At 38.4% G+C, this 20,665-nt stretch overlaps 1 protein-coding gene across 2 annotated transcripts; it reads left to right on the top strand.

Moving 5' to 3' along the window:
• The first annotated feature begins 1,666 nt into the window (after nucleotides 1-1,666).
• On the top strand, nucleotides 1,667-20,562 carry LOC122980313 (sortilin-like). 2 transcript variants are annotated; one of them, XM_044348206.1, is made up of 20 exons: nucleotides 1,667-1,982; nucleotides 8,368-8,430; nucleotides 8,540-8,613; nucleotides 9,022-9,124; nucleotides 9,267-9,428; nucleotides 10,108-10,181; nucleotides 11,073-11,122; nucleotides 11,212-11,339; nucleotides 11,928-12,072; nucleotides 12,355-12,510; nucleotides 13,414-13,526; nucleotides 14,113-14,215; nucleotides 14,330-14,498; nucleotides 14,626-14,810; nucleotides 14,914-15,103; nucleotides 15,428-15,544; nucleotides 17,055-17,163; nucleotides 17,460-17,572; nucleotides 17,661-17,787; nucleotides 17,868-20,562. In XM_044348206.1, the coding sequence occupies exons 1-20, from the start codon at nucleotides 1,710-1,712 to the stop codon at nucleotides 17,880-17,882; spliced, it is 2,469 nt and encodes an 822-aa protein (XP_044204141.1). In that variant the 5' UTR covers nucleotides 1,667-1,709; the 3' UTR covers nucleotides 17,883-20,562. The 2 variants fall into 2 exon arrangements, with proteins under 2 accessions (XP_044204141.1, XP_044204142.1); XM_044348207.1 differs by lacking the exon at nucleotides 1,667-1,982 and adding an exon at nucleotides 6,432-8,120.
• The last annotated feature ends 103 nt before the right edge of the window (nucleotides 20,563-20,665 follow it).

Here is a 20,665-nt window from a genome sequence, read left to right as displayed (position 1 = left end):
ATATTTCACAAACCAGATGCAGTAAGTAAACACTATTAAGGGGTGTCCCGGTGGCCTTGGGGTTAAAGACACTGACCATGTCATCACTGTTGCACACCACCACCTAACTCTCATTGTTTTCTGTCACCTCTAGACTTTCACTATACAGAAAAGGCAGAATATCCCCCAAAAAACATGAAAAACAAAGTGAAGTATTTACAGGTGGTGTGATATGACCACAGTTTGCTTTTATCCCAACTTGAACTCTTGGTCTCAATTGCAAGTTGATGCAGAGTTTGAGAATCCACATTTTCAGCACCTAATCTAAAGTTAAATACCAGTTGCAACGACAATAACTAGCTAATATCTTCTAGTGTAAGAGAACATAATTCAGTGCTCTGAGGTAATATGTGATAATATGAACTGGTGAACCTTACAAACCAGATTCTGTCATTCAAATTCAGTTGACTTGTATTTAAGTCCTGTACTTGTAAAAAGTAGCACAGCACCAAGTCTTGAGTATCGGATGCACGGTTGTGCCAAGGATAAAACAAACTATCTAAAGATCTATCTTCTTACTATTTATTGTGAACAATAAATTATAATCTGTCCACAATAAATAATAAGAAGATAGATCCGTGAGTGCTGATGTTTTGTTAAAGTACTACTGTACTACTGTAAAAAAACAACCAATTTGAAGATGTAAAACAAAAGGTTAAGTTTTTAAGTATTAATGGTTAAATAATTAATTATTCATAAGCCTTTAATAATACTTAGGTTGCCTCTAAGGGCTGCTGACAATCTGGACCAAAATCCATTTATTAGCAACTTATTAACACTTCATTTATAATTTATGGCTTATTGAAAGTGAGACACATTAAAATATTTATGGATTATCAATATTCATAAATAGATGGAGTAAAGGCTGAAGTCAGTGGGATTTTCAGTACAATAATAAATAATGATGGATTTTTTGTGACCAACTTTGTTAGAATATATTTTACATTTTGTTTATTGTTAATTTCTTTCTTTCTTCTTTTTTTTTTTTTAAAAAAAAAAACGACCTACTTGGCAACAAACCTGTTTCTGATCCTGATGATAAATAACTAAAATGAAGCATTAAAATAAATATAAAGCGTATATTATATTTTTCTTTTAACCTCCAATCAGTTGGTGAAAAATCAAGTTATCAGTTGATAAAGTAAATTACACCTTATTTTACTTTTATCAGTCACTAGCTCTATTTATTTTTCAACTCCTCAGTTTTCCTAATATTTTGGTCTTGGTCTTAAGTAGAAATATATATTATGTTGGTTATTGGTGTATTCAGATATATTTATGACATGTCTGATAAATTTACTACATCTTGTCAGTTTCAGGGCTCTATAGGGAGTGCTAAAATAATGAACAAAAGACAATTCAAATTTTCTATAAAGCAAATTTATCCTCTTATGGGAAACAGGCTCAGGCTGTTCTTGTTTTTTTTAGTGTTTCTAGGAACCATCAACAAATTCAGAGAAAAAGTTCTGTAACAAATGTTTGCTGGTCTCTCCACCAGGGGGCAGCGCAGCACCAGAAAATACTTGAGCTGTTAGTGGAGGGAGAATCCTGCCGACCAATGAGATTGCAGGTTATTCTAATCCTGACCAATCATCTTCCACGGTGGATGGGCCGTTATTGAAGATGCATTTGGTGATGAGGGGGGCCGGTGGGGCAGAGGTTTGGGATAGATGAGTTTCTCGCAGAGTCCAAAGTTGGGCAGTGTCGTTGTAAACATGGTGTCCGTATGTTGCATTTTGGCGCTCGGGTTGTTTTCGACTGCGCTGTCCAGGGAGGGAGAAAAAGCGTCAGATGTGAAGAGGCTGCAGTCGGAGTTCAGCAGTGATGAGCAGCGACTTAGTTTAAACAAGTCGGACCTCTCGAAACGCAGCGCAGGACTGAATGAACAGACATGTACAGGTTTTCCTGGAGTGGAGTCAATTCTGCCCAACAACACCCATACTGTAAGTGACACATTCAGTTTTTCAAGCCGTAATTATTCGACTAAACTCTGAAGAAGTCAAATAAAGTAAGTGAGTGTCACCTACAGTTGGAGTCTGCAGCACATGTACACAGTCAACAGCCTCCAAAATCTGTTCATATCCAACACACTCAAACAGAAAACCTTTAAGACCATGTAATACGGGATTTTCCAATCATAATGTCTTCTGTAGTTATGATTTGATGGCTGTCTGTGATGTGAATGAGGATAGAAGTGAACCCAACTCTCTTTATACATGCTAGAGGGGAAACGACTAGTCGATTAATCGAGCTATTTTGACACTTGAAAATGTAAAAGTCAGTTTTCACATCTGCTTTTCCTTGTGTTAAATTGTAGTAAAAATAAATTATTTGGGTTTTGGCAATAAAAAGCAATTTGAAGACAACATTTGGTGCCATGGGAGATTGTAATAGACATTTTTCACAAATTTCACATGTTTTCTGACATTTCGTTGACCAAATGATTAATTGAGAAAATAATCTGCAGATGAATTGATAATGAAAACAATTATCAGTTGCAGTGTTAGTATTGTTTTCAGAACATAATCTGTCGATTATTTTCTCGAATAATCGATTAGTCATTTGGTCTATAAAATGTCAGAAAATTATGAAAAATGTTGATCATTGTTTCCCAAAGCCCTGGATGCAACCTGAAATGTTTTGTTTTGTCCTTACCAACAGTCCACAACCCCAAGATATTCAGTTTACTGTCATAGAGGACTAAAGAAACCAGAAAATGTTCATATATAAGAAGCTGAACCAAAGACTTTTATCTTTTGTCTTAAAAAAAGGACTCAGAATGATTAATCAATTATCAAAATAGTTGCTAATTATTTATGTGCCGATCAACTAATTGTTGCAGCTCTAAAAAAAAATTTCGTTTGCCATTACTCTGGTGATTACTTTCTCAGCTTATCTTTTAAATGGTAGGAAATAGTTTCCTAGAGTCATATTACTTGTTTTGTCCAAAACTAAAATATATCCAATTTACAACGATACAAAACAGAGAAATGCGTCAAACATTGGAGAGGTTGGAACCAGACATTTTTTGCTTGAAAAGATGACATTAAATAATCAGCTATCAGACTAGTTGCTGATTAATTTTCTGTCGATCAATTCATTGTTTCAGCTCTACTTCACAGCCTTGAATTGATCTGAATTAATGTAGGTCTTCAGTCTGGGTCAGATCCACTACTGTCAGTGTTTGAGGAAGCAAAGGATGCAAGGTGGATTGAGTCAGTATATTAAGTTCTGCTAGTCTGGTAACAGAAGTATCTTGGAGGAGTCAGGTGATACCTGCATTTCTGTACAGAGCTGAACATTTTCGAAGAGGGACAGCTCTCAGGTGTTTCTCTTGCATTTCATACCTGTGACTGAGATGAAATGATGACGTGGCAACAACGTGTCTCAGAAGAAGAATTGATCGTACATCCGAAACTTGATTAAACATTTAGCATCTTGTGTTTTTTCGCCTAGTCTTTCTCATTCCAGTCTTGTAATTTCTCTTAACTTTAGTACTGAACATGTTGTAATAGGAAGCACAACAAGAACAAATCTGATATCTAGAGGAATTTTCAAGAATAACAACTTGGTCCAAAGCTACAGAACTCTGCAGGACAGCCTTCCTGTTGTGTGTGTGTGTGTGTGTATGTGTGTGTGTTGTGTGTGTGTGTGTGTGTGTGTGTGTGTGTGTGTGTGTGTGTGTGTGTGTGTGTGTATGAGTGATGGAAGAAGTGGACATTACATCATTTCTGTGGCTCAGACACCTGGACTAGCTTTTGAGCATGAAAATGATTCGGCGTGCTCACAGAGAGCAGACTCCTCCCGTCTCCTCTGGGCCCTTCTCCCTCACAAACATTCCCCACGTTGTTTCTGCTGAACTCGATCTGAACGCCAGTGTGGAGTTTTCTGTTATCAGAGAGCTGCCGGGCTAGATCAGACAAGGTAGTGAGAGCATGTAGATAAGTAGTACAAGCTCCCTATTTTCTAATTTGCTGTGTAAACGATCAGGTCACACAAATCTAACCTACTCCTACATTCTTTGTCGTCCTTTTTATGCTAGTTTAGATCTGATAGACTACAGAGAATGCATTTTGTCAGCCAGCCCCTGCTTTGCCTCATTTTCCCTTTTTTTTTGTTTGTTTGTGTGAGGTTGATTTAGCTACAAACTGACTCCATCCCGTCCTCTATCCCCTCTGGCCAAAAAAAATGTAGAGAAAAAACATGTTCTGTTTTCGGGGTGAAGCGTAGCTGGGTCGCAGCCAGCTGTTGGAGCACCAAGAAAAGCAGCAGAGTTGATGTTCCACATGGTGAGAGAGGGAGAAAGAGAGAGAGTTATGGAAAGTTTGGGTTTGTTGATATACAGGGAGAAATCCAGTGAAATCAACAAACCAGTGAAACTAGGAAAAGGCACTTGAAGACACTTGTAGATTTGTGGGTAAATACTTAGTCTTGTGTTTGCATCTAATGGTATTCACACAAACAATTATTATATTAATTGTTTAGTCTATAAAAAAATCGTTTAAAGGGGCACTCGATTTTTACACATGAACATCAGTTTATTTGTTACAAGGTGTTCTACTCAGCCTGTGAAACTGTTGTATAATATATTTTATTGCTCTGAAGGGAACTTTCCAAAGTTAGAAAAAAAATAAAATAAAATAACCCTGATGATGTCACCAGGATGATCTCAGATACAGCTCGAAACTTCTCACATGTTTCAATTTTATTTCAGCTCCCTGTTTTGGTTTTAGGTCCCGCAACTTCACTGTTTTGGTTCACTCTCACGGCTCTCATAGCATGGTTTTCATTATTTTCACCTGCTAGCTGGTGAATACAGTGTAACATTTAGCAGCTAAAGAGCCAGATGATTAATTTAGTGGTTTAGTGGAGCTATACAGAGCTAAAAGGAGAGCAAATATTCGACTTACATATAAAGGTGGACAGAAACATGACTTCAAATGAATGCTAATGTTGCTACATATCTGTCGGATGTGTAAATAGACGGTTTGCTAACACGTTTACTGTATCAGCTTTATAAGGTGAGAATATTGCCAAAAATTTTTGTTATTGCAGGTTTAATGAAAACAGGAAAAAGTCACACACTTGGCTTGTGGAGTTTGAAATATGTGGGAGTTACTCAGGCAGGGAGGCTCCAATGAAAGATGCCATTGAGTTGCATTATGGGTAAAGCAAGATCCAGTGTTTTTGGAGTTTGACTCATACTAGGGACCGAAAGTCTGGATATCTCACCCTCTGCTATTTGAGTTTGACCTTTGTCTTTTTTAACTGCTATTTTGTAGACTAAATGAGTAATCACTTTAATGAAAAACTACTCAGCAGGGCACTTTGCAGTCTTCAGCTCCGCTACCCTTTTGTTCTGGTTTTCTTGAACAATGGTAATCCATTAGACATACTGTAAATACGCCCCAGCTTATTTCTCTGCTCACAAAACTTAGCCCAGCATCAGAGGATTTGTCGACACAGCTCCATGTGTTAGATCAGAGGCTGAGTGTTTGACCTCCTCTTCTGATGTTTTATGTGTGTAAACACCGCTGAAGCAGAAAGGTTAAAACCCAGAGCAGAGGGAATAAGGAGCTCATTGTGCTGGCGACTGACCTCTGAGGGACGACTTCGCTGTGCTCCCTCCTGCCAGCAGTGTGTATTACTGAATCTGCAGGATATATTTTTGTGTGTGTACTGTATTTTGTGTATGTACAGCAGCGTGTATGATACTTGCACCCGTACCCTCTTCAGATTAGATAATACAGCAGGTTTTATTCTAATTTAGTGCTCTCAGCCTTTGCTTCAGCTGACTCGCTGTATAGTATAATTATTGATTGTTTGGGTTTCAGTCTGCTGGTCAGTGAACTGCTGGTCAAGTCAGCATTTGTCCAGTCAGGGTTTCAGCAGAACAGATGTGGAAAACACCCTGCTGGTTAAATTCAACACAGGTGTGAAAGCAAGTGTTAAGCATTTGCTAAGGCCTGGTCTTAAGACAAGACACAACATGAAACCTGTTGACCTGCAGTGACCTTGCCTGATTGTCATTGTGACCTGAGTTGTAAGATCTGGTCTTTAAATAGGATTTCAGGAGGAGATGTTGCGGAAAATCGGCTTGTGTAGTTTTTGGCCTAGATAACTTCCCAGCTGGTCCTTCCTGTCTTTTTGCATTGATTGCATTCTGATTACATCCAGATTAAGTGTGTTTGAATGTGGGCAAGACTGCAACTAACAGTTATTTTCACAAGCATTTAAATCTGTTGATTATTTTCTCAAGTAGTCATTTGGTCTATAAAATGTCCAAAAATGGTGAAAAATGTCAATCACTGTTTCCTAAAGCCCAACTTGACATCCTCAAATCTCTTGTTTTGTCCTGACCAACAGTCCATAACCCAAATATATTTTGTGTAAATAATCATAGAAGGCTAAATGAACAAGAAAATATTGACATTTGAGAAGATCTTTTTTTAGATCAACATCAACGTGTATATATTTTATCGGAACATAAACACATAAAAACGAAGCAAACATTTTTAATAAGAGTCCCTTAAATTTTGTAATTAAGGGATTGTTACCATAATATATGCATTTTTTTGTGGGACAATTTAAAATGAAAAAATAAAATTCTGTTCTCTGGTGGACAAACTATATAATGGCGACACTGTTTCGTAATTCACATGTATGTCAGTTTAATGTTATTAGACTCTGTCTTCAAATCATATTTGTCTTTTGAAGCAAGAGAAGAAAAACTAGCACACTGTCATAATTGTGTCATTCCTTGACATGTTAAACAAATGCTAAAAAAACAGTTATAACCTAAAGTATAAATAATGAGTCATAATACATCACTGACAGCCAGGCTTAGACCAGGAAATTTCTTTATTGTATTATTAAAACAACAACAATTGGTATTTCCATTGTTTTGACAGCCACCTGTCACACTGTTATAACACTATGATAATCATTATGACAACATCACCTGTTTTGTGAATTGTTTGTGTGTGTGTGGTGGTGTGCTTGGATGGGAGGACCGATAAACATTCACCACTACACCACATTACAGTGATCACACTGATAGTTCTGGTGACAAACTTCAATTGGCAATATGAACCAATATTGAACCTCAATTGTAACCTCGACATTGACATTTTTGGGAATAATGCTTGTATGAAGTAGATGAAAAACAGGAGTGAGAGGAAATATTTGAGAGAAAGCAAAGTGACACAGTGTTCCTTGGGCAGATTTTGAACCGACGACACTGCAGTTAGCTACATGGTACAAGACTGTCAGGAGAACAAGACACGTCATGCTTTACATTTTTGAACTGATCAACAGATTGAACAGACGACTGCAAAGAAAGGGAGGAGAAGTTGTCAAGCAGTCAAGTGATTAAAATATGAAAGAACAGACGGATGCAGCGAGGGTGTGATGAAGTGATTCATGTGGAGGAGGAATGATGGAAAGTTGTATTCACACACTTGGACAGCCGGGCCAGGCTGGTTTCCACTGGACCTATTTACAAAGAGTTTCCAGCAGGCAGACCTGGCTGTCTCCTGTGGCTTTATAGAGCTGTGCGCAGACTCTCCAGGGCTGGGCTCACCTTGTAAACATCTCTGTTCCACCAGCAAAGGAGAGGAGGGGAGAAACCTTCCTCGTACTCCCCAAACACAATGTGGGCCGTGGCTAAATACGTCGCTCAAATGACCAAACACTTGAACGTCACGCTGGATGAGCACACTGGAATGCTGTTTGCAGCCAGGGCACTTGTTGTGAAGTAAAAGTTCAGGTTCAAAGTTTAAACTCTTTCTGTTCGTTAGCCATGATATTATGTAACACTGAGTTTTTTCAGTTTAACTTTGAATATTTAATTCTCCATAGTCTGAAAATCGCATCAATAAATGTGTGAATAGTAAAGTAAACATTTTTATATATTGTTTATTGGCAGAATATAATTAATTCAGCCTCCATGTGTGTGTCTTTGTGTATATGTGCTCGGGACATGAGTGACTGTCTTGTTCTCTGGCCCCAGCTTTGTCATTTAGGTGGAAATGTAGGTCACACACGCAGAGTGCATCCAAATGGCCGAGTTACTTTGGACAGTAAGGACAATTCATTCTGTCCTCCGGGCTGTCATGTCTGGTGTGCAGCGAGTGACACATACACAAACTCTCTTGTGTTTTTTGTATCTCCGACTTAACTTTTAGATTTATAACATACAAATGTCTCAGATTTTCTTAATCATCTTACATATTCCTCCTGAAAGATTTTGCTGACATTGACATGACATTGATTATTTTCTAAAATCTTTCATTTTTCATGTCTTTTTTTTTTCTTCTTGTATTCCAGTTTACCTTCAAAGTGAGAACCATGGGTTCCCTGTCACTGGCCTGGGTGGGAGATGGATCAGGGGTGAGTTTGTATGAGTTGCATGAAAATTATATAAGTGAATGGAAGAAAATAACAAGAGAGTCCAAAATGTTGTGAGAAATTGCGTAATACCTGCATTCTCTTCTCCCAGGTGCTGCTGGTCTTGACAACATTTCAGGTGCCGTTGTTCATGATGCGTTTCGGTCAGTCTAACCTTTACAGGAGGTGAGAAATAGTTGAATAGCTAATGTTTGATGGCATGCTAGATGGAAATGGAGCAGTAAATTGATTTGTCATAACTGTAGAGCTGCAGCTAACAATTATTTTCTATTTTTAAGTTGTTTGGTCTTTAAAATGTCAGAAAATTATGAAAAATGTTAATTGTGGTTTACCAAAGCCCAAGATGCAATCTAACAGATTTTATTTTATCGTGACCAAAAGTCCACAACCTAAAGATGTTCAGTTTACTATCATAGAAAATATTCATATTTAAGAAGCTGGAACCAAACAACTTTAGCCTTTTTTTCTTAAAAATTGACTCAAAACAATTAATCGATTATCAAAATGGTTGACTGAATGGTCGATTAATCTTATTATTCTGAGGGTCTAACTGCAACTTTGTCACTGTGTCAGTGAAGACTACGGGAAGACGTTCAAAGATGTGACTCACCTGATCAACCACACCTTCATCCAGACAGAGTTCGGCATCGCCATCAGTCCTGACCACTCTGGCAAAGTGAGTTGTTTGAGGGAAAGCCGTCCATGTTTTACATGTAAAAGAGGCAGAGTCTTCACATACTGAGCACATGCCTTTGCCTTTACTCAACTACTGTTTTAAGATAGTGTTCCTCACTGCTTCTGTCTGTGTTTGGTTTCAGGTCATCCTCACTGGTGATGTGTCAGAAATCGGGGGATTTCGACTGTTTCGCTCACAGGACTTCGGCCTGACGTTTATCCCATCTGACCTGCCGTTTGAGCCCCTCATTCAGATGCTGTACAACCCAAGAGACTGCAACGCACTTCTGACACTCAGTATCACGGTAGCAGCCTTCATGCCCTAGTCAAAACCCAAACATACACTCCTGCACCTCTTCTGGATACTAGATTCTTGATTAGATTATTGCAACTTGATTATTGATGATTATTGCAACTCCCTATTTATAGGTCTTCCAAACTAACTTATCCAGAACTCAAGTTCTAACCAGGACAAAAAGATCAGATCATATAACTCCATTCCTCCTTAACCTTCACTGGCTACCTGTTGTTTTCAGAATAAAATTCAAAATTCTCCTTTTGGTTTACAAAGCACTTGCTGGTCTGACTACATCTCAGACATGATGTCAGTTTATAACCCCATCAGATCTCTCCGGTCACAAGGTGGAAATGTCCCCCATGTGCCTAGAACACTTTCAAAGTCTGGAGAAATGACATTCAGTATTTATGCACCTAAAGAGTGGAACAGTTTGCCTTCCTTTTCACTAGAGGATTTTCTTAACTGAACACACCGTATTTGTACAGTATGTTTGTTTGTATACGTGTATGTAATTTTATGCGTATGCATGCATGATGTTTCTGTTTATTTGCAGATTTTTACTGTCTCTTTTGCTGCTTTTGTATTAGATGGTGCTATACAAATACATTTGAATTAAATTAGATATAAGTGAATACTCAGAGGTAAACACTAAACTTTTCCCTCCTTTCATTGTCTCTCGCCTTCAGTTGGACCTGTGGCTGTCTGAGGACTTTGGTGCCACCTGGAGGAAGATCCATGACAGTGTTTGTTTGGTCAGATGGTGAGAAATGTCCTCTACTTGTATAAATACACACAAGAAATATGGATTCTGGTTGGTAGTGCATATATAATGGATGGCATAATGAAGGAGCAAGACAAATGTTATTAGATGTTTAACTACTTTTTTATATACATTTATTATACAATCTAGCAGAGTATGAACCCTCAGTTACATTTTATATGTCAGTCATCTGTGTGTGATTGGTTTGGAGTGAAAAAACAAGTCGAAGCTGTCCATCACAGGCGGGGTGTGAAAAAAATCTGTGTTCCCTGTTTGTTTCCACTCTGCCTACATGTGCATCTTTGTTTTTGGTTTAACGGGCCTGTTTATGTGTGTGTGTTCTTTGTCCACCGTTGTTATTCCAGCTGTCTTTCTTGCCGCAGCTTGGACCACTTGCCTGACTCTGGTTTCATTTGCGCACCAGAGTTCACATGAGGTTGCGGTGTCGACCTGCGGTTGTTAGCGCTGCATTGTGGGAACATTGTGATAGCTCTGCGTGACCACAGCTGTCATTTAGGCCCCCAAACTAAATTGACTGCAGAGCGAGGGAGCCGAAGCTGCTGTCAGACTGAATCATGAGTCAGCACCAGCATTCTTATTCAGCCCACAGTCCTTGAACCAGCAAAATCTTTGCAGTTGAAAACCTTCGTCCCCTTTGGCAGCTAACAAAGCCAGAGAGGGCTTGGAGCGCGGCCCGGGGGGTCGGTGTGTGCCTCGCTCACACAGCACTTAGAAGAACCACAAACATAATCTGTGATCTCTACAAATTCCAAAAAAGTGGATTTACATTTGAACTCAGGCAACTTTCAAATGGTTCAAAATGTGCGCACAATTAGACCTTTCCTTTCCCAAGATTCTTTCCTTCACTGTTTCTTCTTCTCACACTTACAGGGGTCCAAAGAACAGTATCTACTTTACAAGAAACAACAATGGATCATGTAGTAAGTAAATATAACATAGTCACCCCACATACAGTATGTACATTTATAATTCAGTAACACATCCACTAACTCCACCCTGTCTCTGTCAGATGAAAAAGGAATGTTGGAGTTAAGGAAAACGGCAGACTATGGTAGAAGTTTCCGGACGATTGCAACAAGAGTTTACTCTTTTGTGCTGGGAGGGCGCTTTGTTTTCGCTTCCATCATGACTGGCACGGTATGTGTGTGTGTGTTTGTGTGTGTTTGTGTGTGTCTGAATATGTGAGCTTGTGTTTGCCTCTTTGCCTCCAGTGCTTCTAAGAGCAGGAGGTGTGTGTTTCTGTTTTACCTGATGCATACAGAATCTCTAATTATGAGTTTCTAGACACATCCCTGTGTGTGTATAATGCTTCTATATGGACATAAATGATAATACTTTTCACACCCAGATGATGTGTATATTTTTTCTTTTACACCAAGTGGTATCGAGCCATTCAAATATTTTTAAAATTTTTGCAACCACCCCAGTATCATGCAGGTGAATTGATATGATCTTTGTGGATTTTTAGTTGCCCCGCTGACCCTGGAACATATGTTTTGGGGTTATTATCTCACTTAATGAGCTGCATCTCTAACTTAAATCATATACACCTGTTTACATTTTCTCGTGTGCCCTTTAGGGATATAATAGAATAATAACTCTATAACAGATTCATGCTCCATATTTCCCTTCTAATTCTAAAACTGTACTAAAACTTCACAACTGTCTGTCTGTGTGTGTGTGTGTGTGTATGTGTGTGTGTGTGTGTGTGTGTGTGTGTGTTAGGGTACAGAGCGTATGATCCACGTGTCAGTGGACGGAGGCGAGGTGTGGAACATGGCTCAGCTTCCTAAAGTCAACCATGAGCAGTTCTACTCCATCCTGGCAGCCACTCAGGACATGATATTCATGCATGTGGATGACCCTGAAGGTCAGAACCCGTGATGATGATGCTGATAGTGATGATGGATGTGATTGATGATGAATATGACAGTATTTGATGCTGCTGCTGATAATTAACATTAGTGTCGATAACACAAAAGAACCTTCAAGCAGATATCCTGCTGAAGTGTCCTTGAAAAAAACAACACTGAAGCAGTGGAGAGTTTCTCTGTGGCGATCAGTAATGTATTGCAGTGAAGAATCCAAAACCGTGTGTGTGTGTGTGTGTGTGTGTGTGTGTGTGTGTGTGTTTGTGTTATGTGTCAACCAGACTCTGGGGTTGGAACCATCTATGTGTCAGATGACAGAGGAACCGTGTTTTCCAAGTCTCTGGAGCGTCATCTCTACACTACCACAGGAAGTGACACTGACTTTACCGCCGTTAGTTCCCTCAGGGGCGTCTACATGACCAGCATACTCACAGAGGGTGGGTCAACGCACTGTATAATATGTACTTACATGTTTAACACATGTTTTCAGTTAATTACAGATTTTCTTTAATAAATTGCATTTGATCCTAAAGTCACACTAAACCATGGTCATATACTGTACATGTGTCAGAAAAAATTGCTTGTACATTGTGGTACCAATTTTCAAATAACACCACACATTTACAGATTAATTTCTTAACCTCTTGGTTTAAATTCAAAATGAAAAAGAAATGACAGCTACACTTGTTTGAAACAGGTCGTTTTTCACACTTAACATCTCATCGCAAGCATGTTTTCGTCAATGTTATATTATTGCTGCATGTTGATGCAGTTGCAAGCAGGGAGTTATTTTGAAAAAAATCCTTTGTGGTGCATTTAAGTACAAGTTGGAAACTCCAGCATCCAAGAATGACGTAGGTGCTGAACAGTGAACCTTTTGATTCAACAAACTATCAAATTCACATTTTTCTTTCTATGACATCCATGTTTAATTTCCTTTCAGCATAACATGTGAAAATTATGATTTTTGGCAGTCAGAGCTCAGATTTTAGAATATCTTTGAAGGCATATTAAAGGAACATTTTCTGAAACAGTCTCTGCTAATCCCTCTAACATTAAGAAAAATAAAACAGACTTAAAGTTCACTGTGATTGATTCCCTATCTCAACTAAATTTAAAATTGATTGACTTGGTTGATTTTCTTACCACAGTAACATGAACTAAAACCTGTTGCTGCAGGACATCAGTCAAGAAACTTATGAAATGTTTTGGAAAATCGTTAGAAGTATTAAGCTTGTATTTTATTGGCTGTAGTTAATGTGGTTAAGCATGCAAAAGAACAACCATGCGCCTGGAAGTCATTGAGTCATTGTGACGCATGTTATTGTGTCCCTTCATAGATGGTGCCGTGGAAACAGTGATCACCTTTGACCAAGGAGCAAAGTGGCAGACGCTGCGCAGACCACAAAACAGCCATTGTGACACTGAGACCTCTACTAACAGGCCTAACAGAGTGAGACACACATATACATAGAGATTTATATAGCATATATAATTAAAATACAAAACATAAAATACAAACATACATTTTTGTTGTGATGTGAATGTATTCTTTATTTTTTATGTGTTTTTTTAAAATGTATTTTGTATGTGATGAATGATGGAATGGTTCTGTTTTTTTGTTTTCTTAGTAATTTTAACATCAGGAATTAATTAAACTGATCCACACAAACACACACACACACACATTGTCCATCTGTCCTAAAAAGGGTTTCCAACATTTTACAGTATGAGTCTCTAATAATAATAATAATAATAATAATAATAATAATAATAATAATAATAATGATAATAATACATTTTATTTGGAGGCGCTTTTCAAGTCACCCAAGGTCACCTTACAAGAAATAGAAGCATAAAAGAATCAGAAAAAAAAAAACATCAATTAATACAAAACATCAGCATAAAAACAGGTGAGGTGCACAGTGTCCAGTTATAGGGAGTATGCCAGTTTGAGCAGGTGAGTTTTGAGGTGGGACTTACATACAGTGAGAGTGTGATTTAGTACCAACATCACCCTCATTATTGTGTCCTTACAGTGCAGACTTCACATCCATGCCTCCTACAGCACCACCATGAAGATGAACGTCCCCATGCTGCCTCTTTCACAGCCCAGTGCTGTGGGCCTCATTCTTGCCCATGGTATAAAACACACACACACACACACACACACACACACTCTATCTCTTGATACACAATCATTTTACTACATGGTAAAATTTCTCATACCACCGTCTCCCTGCCTTCCTCCTCCAGGCAGTATTGGAGACGCAGAGTCATCTCTCTCACCTGACGTGTATGTGTCTGATGACGGGGGCTACTCGTGGCTGTTGGCCCTCAGGGGCCCTCATCACTATGCTATAATGGACTCTGGAGGCCTGCTGGTGGCTGTGGAGCACACCAACTCACCTGTTAATCAGATCAAGTGAGGATAAGTGATTGTGTTGTATTTTTTATTTTTATTTTTTTGTGATTTTTAGCATGTGTCAGCTTTACAATTCCTTTTCTTTGCTCGATGGTCTCTTTCCACTCTCCGTCTCCCACTCTCTCAGATTTTCTACAGATGAAGGGCAGTGCTGGCATACCTATAACTTCACCAGCGACCCCTTTCACTTCAGCGGTATGGACAGTGAGCCTGGCTCACGCTCCATGAACGTCAGCCTGTGGGGCTACAGGAATGACTTCAGTAAATGGGTGGTGATCACTGTAGACTTCAGGAAACTCCTCACCAGAGATTGTGAGTATGCAGGAGAAAATGGGTGATTGGTGTTCGGGCATGTATGCTTTTACTTGGTGTGTCTGCATGTCTATATGTACTATATGTATGTATGTATGTGCAGGCAACGAAGGGGACTATGTGCAGTGGCTGGCTCACTCAGCAGACCCTAGTGGATCTAGTGATGGCTGTGTGCTGGGCTATAAAGAGACCTTCTTACGCCTGAGGAAAGACTCTGTCTGCTGGAATGGCAGGGACTATGCTGTCACCAAGCAGCTGTCCCCCTGTCCATGTACAGTAGATGATTATCACTGGTATGCCCCTGCTCCTTCCATGTCCTCTTTGTATTTTATGTGAGAGAGTGAAATAACAAAACACAACAAAAAGTCATTTCTTCATCCTGCATTTAGTGTGATCATGAGGTTTACTTAAGTAGAAGGGACACTGGACACTTAATTTCATGAGTAGACTAGTAAACGTTCTTAGTGTTACTTAGTAACACTAAGAACGTTTAGTGTTTTAGGTTCCAAATCCAGTGGATTGTGGAGTTTTATTGCAATGTTGTTCAAATGCAAAACCAATACAAATCTTTTTTTCCCGACCAGCATTAGACAGTGTGTCTCTTTTTGTTTTTATAGTGACTTTGGATACTACCGGCCAGAGAACAGCTCGGATTGTGTGGAGCAGAAGGAGTTGAAGGGCCGTCCTCTGGAGTTCTGTTTAAATGGGACCACCGAACAGCTACAGACCAATGGGTGAGGATGTCTGTTTTTACCTTTGGTCTTTACAACTTTCACTCTCTGTACTTTCACTCCCTGTTCTTTCTTTGACATAAAAAATGCAATAAAACATTTTTGTTCAAGCTTTGGTTTGGGAGCCAAAAAAGGGAATAAACCCAGAAAATAAGGTGATAAATATACATTGTTATGTATGTGACAGGTCTTCCCACTGTGCATTATGCTATAGATAGCTGTAAGAAATGGTGAACACCTCACTTTCAGAAGCCTTAAGTCTGTTAATTAATTTAAGGCGAATAGTGGAATGTATCACCATTCCTGCACATCTGGACTGGGTTGCACCAGCTGCTTGTAAGTTTGTGTGTAAAGTCTTTCCTAAGCTCTTAGAAGCTACTAGCTAGTTTCACAGTAGTGAATTACTTTATCAGGTTGCACCATTAAAACTTAAGAAATGTCTTACCTAATAAACACTGAAGTAATGTGTAAATTGGTTGCTAGGAAACATCTGTAGCGCTGCCCAATAAGAAGCAACTAACTAGCTAAACGGGAGCATGTAGCATCTGTAGCATCACAAGCTGTGATATTGCTTTGAAAAATAAGTTTTAGAGGCCAAAAGATAACATAAACTCAACTGCCAATCCTTTGTGCAGGTAAGTTTTATTTTTTATGAGCATACCTGGAGAAATATGTGTGTTAGAATCAGTATTCATGCAGTTTACAGAGACAGATTTACTTTCTAAGATAAAGATCAAAGTGTCAAAGCAAGTGTGAGACTACAGGTTAGCATGCTTTCATTACAGCAGTTCCGCTGCTTCTACACTCCCCCCCTCCCCCATCTGTGGTATGTCGTGGCAATTTTGCAATTCCACTCTGACAAAGAGGAACGAGACAAAAATCTCTTTATGGTATTGTCATACTTTATCATATATATTATATATGCATACAAACTTGTTGTCTGTGTTAGACAAAGAGTGAAAAGGCAAAGTCAAAACACACACTTTATAGTCATGAAAGCTACAAAGCATTCCATTGCTCTTGGAAGCAGTTTATTGGTACAACAGCCAGCCCTTTGTTTGTTACTTATCAGTGTTTCTTTCCTGGAGGCGCTCATGCCTCCGCACACCTGCTGAGAACTGGGAGTTGAACACTTTCTTGCTCTTCTTTATCTGGTCTTGTTCTTTCTGTGGTAATCTTGCTATCCTCTGATGTGAACCTTTAGCCTTGGCCCTTCTAAACCGTTAACAGCTTGCAAATTCTCCGCTCACACTCCATGAATCCTTCTGTTACACTAACAGTACTTAATAATCAGGCTAAAGTTCACTCAGTTAAAAGGTACATGGTAAGATTCAGAATAACTCAACATGAGCAGTAACTGTATTCAAACATGTGCAGAAGTATGTGTAATTTCCCTCCCAGGTATATATATATATATCACTTCTTTGGTCTTTTGGATGTCGTATCGTGCACCATGTCCCTTTCAATAAGTTTTGTCTTGTTTTTCATGTCTCTCTGTCGTCCTCCACTTAAGCTACCGGAAGATTCCAGGAGACCGGTGTGAGGGTGGTTTCCAGCCAGACAGGAAGGAGACTGACCTGAAGAGGATGTGCACCAGCAACGCCCTTCATCCAAATTCTCTGGTCAGTGCTGCTCAGTTTGAAAATTCTGCATATTTGGACACATTGAAGAGGGGAACCTCTTATCTTCAACATGGTCACTACTGAAGGTCTGAGTGGGTTTTATAGTTGTGTATAGTCGTAGTTTAATCTGAATTACTGTGTATTTTAAAGTAAGTGATGCACTGAATTCTCTAACAAAATCTGGAAAATCCTTTGTCATGTGAGTGATGCAGAGTGTTGTCTTCAAAGGTAGGTTTTGACGTGTGATGTCTTCACATTTTTCTGCCTCTCTCTTTTTGCTTCTGTCATTCTGTCAGACTGAAACCGGTTCAACAAACACTGCTGTCATAGTGATGGTTGTCATAGCAATCCTGCTGACGAGTGCCGTAGCAGGCGTTTGGCTAGTGAAGAAATACGTCTGTGGAGGACGGTCAGTTAACCACATTTCACACACACCAGTAACACTGCACATATTTATTCTCTTCTTTGTGTGTAACATGCAGTTATGTCTTCATCAGGTTCCTTGTGCACCGATATTCTGTTATGAGGGAAAATGTTGAGGCTAATAAAATAGAAGGAGTCGATGATATTGACACCCACTACTTGGAGACAGGAAAAACGCAGTACAACGAAGATTCAGATCAGGTATCTAATACTGTGTTCAATGTCAGCTTTTATCAGTAGACCTGTGTGATTATCTATTAACTACTTGTATCTCCTCATAGGACCTCTTAGAATAAGGTGGAGATTTCGCCCCACTCCAAGGCTCCTCAAGACTAAATTTAACACAGTCTATCCTGATGCCTGGGCACTCCTGTTGCTCCCACATGCTGATTAACATCTGTTTCTCAATTCTCACTATCCCCTGGTGGCTGGAGGACTCAACGGCAGCAGAGTGACTTCTCACATTGCTTCCTTGTACCAGTTGAGGCTCCCACGAAAAAAAGGCAAACTGGTGATTTGGGGAGGGGGGGACTAAACCCAGTGCAGGACAGAAGAAGGCTCTGAGGTCCCTCGAGAGCTTTTGTTGTTTCTGTCACAAAGAGTTCTGTAAAGACCATTGAGTCTGAATATGTGCTCTGTATGTTTCCTTTTATGCTGACCTGAGAAGAGATGGCCTTTCATATTTGTGATGCACTGCAGACCCGCAAATCAGAGGACAAGACTTTGAGATATCTAGGCTTCTAGACAATGTTATAAAAGTATGTCAGACAACAGCCAAGCAATAGAACAAAGAAATAAATCATTAATATGTTAGCTCAAAGTTTATGTCTGCTGTCAGTCAAGTAGTTATTGTACTCTGTAAATTTAAAACTTGCCAGATACAGTCCTATTGTGCATGGTGGCCCATTTAAACATTCATTTTATTAGTTTCACAAGTCACTAAAATTGGGCAGTAGCACATTTTTAAAGACTTCTCACTATTCTTATGCTTAGAAAGGAGCACTTTCCATTTCATTAGAAATGACTGTGAGCAATAGTATGTCTTAAAATGTTATTTGTCACCATTTTTGACTAGTGATGTTTCTTGTTTTTACCATACACAATCTATGTGGGTTTTTTTAACAGGTAGAAAGTTTTCAACAGAATCCCATCAGGCGATGCACTTTAAATGTTTATCTTTCAGTGCACACTAATTGCTTTTGTTATGTAGCCATAATAACTGTTGAATAGATATTGTTTTTTTTTCTTATTTCACTTCACATTTACTATAAAATGTAGGTAATATATAATAATTATTAATCTAAAGGTCCACGTTTGTTTATTATTTTAATTTTTCCTTCTTAGTTTAAATTGATAGACTGAAAAATAAACTGATGTGCCCACAATAAGGAATAACAACTCATAGAATGTTATTTGGAAAACAAAAATAGGGACTAGTTTGAAAAAAAAAACAGTGACTCAAATTAAAGAAAATGTAACTTTTAGTGTGATGACTTAACCTTTTTGACTTTTAAATATCTAAATGTGAGATATTTAATGAATTAAACTGAAATTCAAAGTGTCATATTGAAAATGCAATTCTAACTTAACTTTAAAAGTAACCACAGCAGTCACATAAGTACAAATACTTTTTAGATATTTGCCCCTAAAAATAGAAAAGTTATTAGTAAAAGACACATTAGTGACTACTAGTGCTTACCTCAGAAGAACTTGTAACTGTTGTTAGCAACCAGATAAATGATGCTGATTAACAAGAATAATAATAAAAGAAGTCACAAGCAAAGAAATACTAGTCTTTAATTTTAGTGCCTAGTGAAACTTTTGGAGTAAATGTTGAAAGGACCTAGCATTATTGTGAAGAAATAAAATGTGCAGCTTCATACAGTTAATATCTTCTACTCCCCTGTCTGTGTGGTGTAAATGAAAGACTTGAATTATTGCCAAAGCACTTTTATCGTTGAATTTTCTTATTTTTAAAGGTGAAACCTAACCTTAGCCCAGCATTGTATGAAGGTAATGCTAATCCAAACTCTTTACTTGAACTTTCTGATATTTTTACTTAACAGTATGCACCAATATGTCGCTATTGTTGTGTCTTTTTTTTTTATTATTTGGCTGCTATTTTCTTCACATCAGCCAGTTCCAATATGCATTTGTGTAATGATGTTAATGCAGGTGCAAACATAATCAAGACAAGATAATCAAGTGGGTTTTTTTTGGTTTTTTTTAATCTGATACTAATATGACACTAGAAAAATTGTCACAGAAATGCCAGTCAACAATCAGCTAAACGTTGCCAGAGCAAACATTTCCAGAAAGCTATCAGCCAGTACTGATAGTCTTCTGATATGGATATATTGGTGGTGCATCTCAAATAAATTGTCTCACAAATGTTGGAAAAAATACAAAATAATAAACCTGTCAGTTTAATATGTGTGGTGGCCACCTTCAACAACTTTATTCCGTTCACTGAATTGCATCTTTTCATCCTTTAGATGAGATGTTGGCTGGCTAGCATTTCTATATTAACTGCAGTGTAAGAACTGTAACTTTTGACACGTGTGCAGGGCTTATGGCCAATTCTTGTTTTCTCTAGCAGAGGCAATAATATCCCAGCGAATAAGCTATTGTAATAAGCTGGCCTAGTATAGAGGCATATTCTCAAGGACTGTTGGGTGGACTCTGTTAGATATGAGAGCAAATTCATATGCTTGATGCTTCTATACTTACACAACTGTCAGTAAGAACAAATCCAGCTATTTACTTGATTCAATGATTTATTTTTGCACTGTACCTACAGATCTGTGAAAAAAAGTTGCATTTGTGCCTCCATGTACATCTCATTTTTTGTTTAAAAAAAAAAAAATTGGGCCATGAGTTGTGATCTTCATTCCATCTTGTTTTCTCAACTGTTTGCTTGGATAAGAGTAGGATGAGTATCTCTGAATTAAACCATTCTGTAGCACAGATGTTTTATAACAATTTTTGCATCTATTGAATGAAATCCATGAATCATGAGTGAAATAACACTATTTCTTTTACAAAAGTTCATTTCTGTTCGGGTGTTGTTAATGCACTC

The sequence above is a fragment of the Thunnus albacares genome, chromosome 4, assembly GCF_914725855.1.
Source record: "Thunnus albacares chromosome 4, fThuAlb1.1, whole genome shotgun sequence".
Taxonomy (NCBI): domain Eukaryota; kingdom Metazoa; phylum Chordata; class Actinopteri; order Scombriformes; family Scombridae; genus Thunnus; species Thunnus albacares.
The sequence above is the reverse complement of the archived record's forward strand: the minus strand, read 5'-3'. Positions and strand labels throughout refer to the sequence as shown.

Excerpts from the sequence above, each read along its gene's own strand:
- LOC122980313 (XM_044348206.1), top strand. The coding sequence starts at position 1,710 with ATGAGTTTCTCGCAGAGTCCAAAGTTGGGCAGTGTCGTTGTAAACATG. Across the intron at positions 14,216-14,329 it reads GGGCCTCATTCTTGCCCATG|GCAGTATTGGAGACGCAGAG; the intron begins GTATAAAACACA and ends TTCCTCCTCCAG. Across the intron at positions 15,104-15,427 it reads ACAGTAGATGATTATCACTG|TGACTTTGGATACTACCGGC; the intron begins GTATGCCCCTGC and ends TTGTTTTTATAG.